Source organism: Vigna unguiculata, chromosome 4, assembly GCF_004118075.2.
Source record: "Vigna unguiculata cultivar IT97K-499-35 chromosome 4, ASM411807v1, whole genome shotgun sequence".
Classification (NCBI taxonomy): domain Eukaryota; kingdom Viridiplantae; phylum Streptophyta; class Magnoliopsida; order Fabales; family Fabaceae; genus Vigna; species Vigna unguiculata.
In genome coordinates, this window is record NC_040282.1 from 7279213 (window position 1) to 7284877 (window position 5665).

Consider the following 5665-nt stretch of genomic DNA (forward strand, 5'->3'; position numbering starts at 1 on the left):
TTGATTAAATTACTATATCAATTTATTGTATAAGTTTCAAAACTAAAATATAGCAATTTTAGACAAAAATAAATTCAACTCTTAAGTTGAATCTTATATTTATTAACACATGAAAACAATTAGGTAAAATAAGGTAACACTTAACTTACCTACTTTACAAAAAAAAATATATTAAACAAAGTTCAATTAGAAGATATAAAATAGTTAAATATTTAATAAACTAACAAGTTTAATAAAAAACCAAATTAGAAATAATCAAATATATAAAAGATTAATTAAGCTTAATTTAAAATAGAAGAGAAAGATCTTATGTGATTTGCATAGAGTTAAAGAAGAAAAAGTGTGTTTGAGTTTTGATACTTTTAAGAAATTTAAGTAATAATAATGAATTACAATTTGAAAAAGAAGGAAAGTGAGTGATTATCCAAAAAGAAAAACCCTAAAATAAAACGTTAAATGGCAACTTTCCTTTTGTGTTTGTCTCTCCAACCAAACACTTCCCAGGTCACCACATGAATATAATCACCTCCACTCACTCCAGAACCTTCCATTGTTTCAGTCTTTCAAAATTAGCCCAACATTTAATCTTTAATTTTAGTTTTTAATTTCTAAAATATTCTGTTTATTTCTTTTTTCTGTGTTTCGATGGGAGCTGTGACCTCCTCCATGGCGGCGAAGTTTGCGTTCTTTCCGCCGGATCCGCCGTCGTACACGGTGGCGGAGGAGGCGGATGGGAGGGCGAAGATGGTGGAGGTGGCGACGAGGGAAAACGTCGACGTTTTGAAGGTGCGCACGGAGAGAGGGAACAGTGTTGTGGCGATGTATATTAAGAACCCGACGGCTTCGTTGACTTTGCTTTACTCGCACGGTAACGCCGCTGATCTGGGTCAGATGTACGAGTTGTTCAGCGAACTGAGTCTCCACCTCCGAGTTAACCTCATGGGGTTACTTTCTCAAACCTTTCATTTTTTTTCTTTTATCTATTTGTTCATTCAATTATAATGCTATTTTGGTTGTTGGTTCACTTTTTTTGTGTAAATTTGCTTCCATATTTAGATTATGTTTACCATTTTAGATTTTTTTTTGGTTTCTTAATTACGTCATTAGTGCAAACAATTGAAGTTTATATTTTCCATCCACATGGTTCGAATGAAATTTTGTTTAAGGAAACTGAAGCTTTTGGGGGGAAAAGAACTTCTACCTTGTATGTTTAAAGTTCAGTCTTTGAATTATTCAAATATGTTCTTCTTCACTAAATTGGCAAAAAGACTGAATGGTTTCTTAAATGGCAAAATTAGGTATTGTATTGTGAGAGAGATAACATAGTTTTCTTAATTTTCCTGAAAAATGGAAATTATCACATGCTTTCTTGAAATAGCATTTGTTGGTCGAGTTATAGCTTTGATTAATTGTATTTGGGGACCTAATTTTCTTCTTTAAGGATTGAATTTTAGACTATACCCATTTCCCTTTTCAGAGAGGCTGAAATGGGATTTTTTTTTGGTTCTATTTGTGCGCCTGACCGGAAACCTATGAAAATTTCTGAAAAAATATCTGTTTTCCTCTCTGTAGTTATGACTATTCTGGATATGGACAGTCATCTGGGAAGGTATGTATACTTTTATTATCTTTTTATATTAGTAAGTTTATCAGTATATTAGTAGTGAATATGAGATACAGGTTTTTATTTATATGAATAAAATTCAAAGTAAATAAATATTTTTAATAATATAATTCTAGTGGTTATTCTTAAACATATAAAACTATATTTTAAATTTAGAAATACCTAATTTAATTTTTAAACTGATATAAGTTTATTTTTCAATGTTGGTAGTTTTATTTAAAAAGTATTGAAAATTAATTTAGAAATAGGCATATGTAAGTTAAAAATTAATAAAATAAAAGAAGAGGACTCTTGTATGTGAGAGATAAAGGAAAGTAGGTCGAGATGATTGCGAGATTGTTTTTTTGATTAGGTGCTGGCATTCGAAAGAAAGAATATTAAATATGTCTCATTGAGGGTGAGAGTATTACTTTCCGAGTTGTGTATCTTTATTTATAATATAACAATAATTTTTTTGAGGCAGATTTTAAGAATTTTAAAAGTGTTATACTCCTTAGTGTGTGATGGATACTAGTCAGGAAGTTGACATGAGTTAAACTAACTGGGAGTTAAGAGAAAACAACTCATAGTAACGTTTAATTAAATTAAAGTTTGGGGCTGAATTTTTCTTTTTGCTTCTAACTGGATGGAGAAAAAAGAAATGTTAAATATGCTTGACGTAACGTATGATGGAATATTAAAGTTCGTTTGGGACTACCAATTGCTACCCAAACACACCCTTATTTCATTTGAACTTCAAATAGTAACCTTTATATATTAACTATAATTTGAATTTAATAGTAATCTTTAATTTAAATAAATGCATAAATTATTGTATTCTCACCGAGGTTTGCATAACTGTTTAATGAAATCTTTATATTACTAAAATTTTACTCAGATTTTACAAGTAACTTTACAATAAATTGTATTCCATTCCCTCAAAGATGTTTATATTACATTCTATTCCCGTTTTATTTTAGAATACACAGCTGAAAGACAAATATCTGATTTCATTTTAATGTAATTAGTTTGATTTTTCCTCCTAATTTCGATGCCTGACACGATGAATAATAATTAGTCTTGAGCAATTTTTGTGATTGTAGAACTAGTTGTCGAATAAGATCAAATGTCATTAGGAGAAGTATTATTCATAATCATTCACTTCTTTTTAAGAGTTCGAATATATTGAAAATGATTAATAAAGTGTAACTCATTCATCTCTTAGGTGGACAGTATATGTAAAGGAAGAGGAGGGATAGTATTATTTTAGAATCTTAGGGAAGAGATGAGTAATTTATTTTAAATTTAAGAAAGATTTTTCTACTGAAAATTTTTAATAAAGATAGAAGGGAAAAAAGGGGGAAAGAAATTAGGGGTAGAGATTGCTTCCTGAAAGGTAGCTTGGATTAACAATTTGATATTTTTTTCTTCTGGACAGCCTAGTGAGCAGAACACTTATGCAGATATAGAAGCTGTTTATAAATGCCTGCAGGAGAAGTATGGGGCAAAAGAGGAAGATATTGTTCTGTATGGTCAATCTGTTGGTAGTGGACCAACTATAGATTTGGCTTCTCGTTTACCAAACCTTAGGGCTGTGATTCTCCACAGTCCAATCTTATCAGGCCTTCGTGTCATGTATCCTGTGAAGCGCACATACTGGTTTGACATTTACAAGGTTTTACCTTTATCAATGCTAATGGGTGAATCGTAATCAACAATGTTCAATTTTCGTCCATTTTAATATTATTGATCTGCTTTTGATGCAGAACATAGATAAAATTCCCTTGGTGAATTGTCCAGTTCTTGTGATTCACGTGAGTATTCTTCTCATTTCTTACGGTATTTATATATACCATTGTATAGAAGATGCTGCAATATTGAAGTAATTATATGACTTCTTTTCTATAGTTTCTTGTTAAATATTTCTTTGGTCAGTTTGTATTTTTCTTTCGTCTACTCTCCTCAGACCTAAATAGGAAGGAGCCTTGTGCACTAGGTCACTTCCTCCTCCTCGTTCCCCCAAACTTATATTTGTCGCTGGTGTTTATAATTTTGTTTTGGTTTCTGTTCATGTTCTTATCATTCACACTTAATAAATTCATTGGAACATATAAACTTGCTAATGTTATTTTTAGCTATTCTGATTATAAATTAGGTTTTTAATGACTGATTCTCGACCATTGTTGCTGATCACTGATTGAGCTTCCTATATGCATTTTCCAGCCACAATTACCTTGTCTGTCTCAAATATGCCAACGTATTTGAAATTCTTGCACCAATTAGTATGCTAGTATCATATGTCATTGGTCAGTATTTCAGCCAGTCTTTGTAGATATTTTGGAAATATTTATGGGTTGGAATGTTTTTCAACTGTGATGTGAGTACACATACTGCGCGCATATGGTCAGTATTTATTTTAGATATTTGGTAACATAGTTATGAGATAGATAATTTCTTACATACTCAACTATGTTTGTAAGTGAGCATATGGAATTACGAGATGCAACTAAAGTTTGTGTTTCAACTTTCAATTACGTTTACAGAGTGTCATGGTTTTTTGTATTGCCTTTTATATTTTAGGGAACAGCTGATGATGTAGTGGATTGCTCCCACGGGAAGCAACTTTGGGAAAATTGTAAACAGAAGTATGAACCCTTGTGGATTAAAGGAGGAAACCACTGTGATTTGGAACTTTACCCTCAATATATAAAGCACCTCAAGAAATTCGTTACAGTCATCGAGAAGTCACTACATCAAAAAACAGGATCTGGTCATATTCCTGATCCACAGGACAAACCAAGGAACAGCATAGATTTTCGGGAGAAATCCAGGCCGAGCATGGATCTTAGGGAGAATTTGAGGAGTGTTGATCAGAAAGAAAAGCCTGGTGCAAGCACAGTCACTGACCATAAAGAGAAGTCAAGAGCCAGCATAGATAGGAGAGATAAATCAAGAAAGAGTATTGATCGCCCTGAGAAGGCATATCATGGAGCAGATATACCTGAAAAAGCTAGAAATAGTATTGACCGGTCAGATACAAACCTTGTTCAGTGTAGTTTAGTGAGTTAAAATGAAGCATTTGATGATGTTTTTTGACTTCACTTTTCTGTTTTGTGGTTGCAGCTTTGGGGAGATGGTGAGATCTGTTGGATTGTGCAACATTGATTGTTTCAGGCCCACAGCCACTCATGCATAAAGAAGATGGTGGAGCGTATGCAGAGCTTGTATTTTTCTCATTAATTATTTGATTGGCTGCCTTTGCCAAGGTCTGTGCCCTTGCCTTGGAAAGAGGTAGCCTACCCTGGCCTTTAACTTTTTCTCTTTCCCAATATATATATGATTGGTTGGTGGGTTATCTGGGGTTAGGTAAATGTTTCATTGTGTCTGATTGATAGGAAAGTAATTTAACCAAGTAGATCATGTAGCCCAAAAATCACCTCCGAGTTCAACTTAATAATCTAACCTTTGTGGACGTGCTAACATAGATGCATTGAGTTTGATTCTATTCTTGGCTTATGGCTCTATGAACTTGTTAATTAGCTTTACTTAAGTTACATATTAGCTCACCACGATGATTTTTGCTGTCTGACCAACCGAAGGCCCGTATGTGGGATCAAAATCTTATAGCAGGGGTTTTCTACCCAGGTGTTTTAGTTTATAGCAATTGTGTTTATAAGGTTGGTTGTTTAAAGAAAATTTTGTAATCATATGTTATATCCAAAAGGCTATTTCTATCATAAGAAAAAAAGAAGCTAATCCAAACATAATACTGGAATATGTTCTTGAGCCAAAAGAAAGAAAGAATATGTTTCAATATATATTATCAGCAACTCAACAAATTAAAAATGTGAATCATCTCAATAGGTGAAACCTGCACTGGTCAAACACTATGATGTTTTATCATCTATAGAATGTTTAATATTAATGCACACGCTCAAAGATGTTGCCGCTATGGTTTGGTAAAGCACTAAGAACCCTCATTTCCATTCACTCAGTGTAATACAATTATACAAAGTCTATGATATATCCTCAGCTGCCAAGAGTCAACAAAGATGACCCGTT

General features: G+C 32.8%; 1 protein-coding gene across 2 annotated transcripts; it reads left to right on the top strand.

Annotated features, from left to right (window-relative positions):
- The first annotated feature begins 455 nt into the window (after positions 1 to 455).
- On the top strand, positions 456 to 5125 carry LOC114182154 (alpha/beta hydrolase domain-containing protein 17C-like). Of its 2 annotated transcripts, XM_028068937.1 has the most exons (6): positions 462 to 944; positions 1573 to 1609; positions 3042 to 3278; positions 3370 to 3417; positions 4184 to 4632; positions 4727 to 5125. In XM_028068937.1, the coding sequence occupies exons 1-6, from the start codon at positions 646 to 648 to the stop codon at positions 4797 to 4799; spliced, it is 1143 nt and encodes a 380-aa protein (XP_027924738.1). In that variant the 5' UTR covers positions 462 to 645; the 3' UTR covers positions 4800 to 5125. The 2 variants fall into 2 exon arrangements, with proteins under 2 accessions (XP_027924739.1, XP_027924738.1); XM_028068938.1 differs by lacking the exon at positions 4727 to 5125 and having other exon boundaries at positions 456 to 944; positions 4191 to 4486.
- The last annotated feature ends 540 nt before the right edge of the window (positions 5126 to 5665 follow it).

Excerpts from the sequence above, each read along its gene's own strand:
- LOC114182154 (XM_028068937.1), top strand. The coding sequence starts at position 646 with ATGGGAGCTGTGACCTCCTCCATGGCGGCGAAGTTTGCGTTCTTTCCG. Across the intron at positions 945-1,572 it reads CTCCGAGTTAACCTCATGGG|TTATGACTATTCTGGATATG; the intron begins GTTACTTTCTCA and ends TCCTCTCTGTAG. Across the intron at positions 3,418-4,183 it reads GTCCAGTTCTTGTGATTCAC|GGAACAGCTGATGATGTAGT; the intron begins GTGAGTATTCTT and ends TTTATATTTTAG.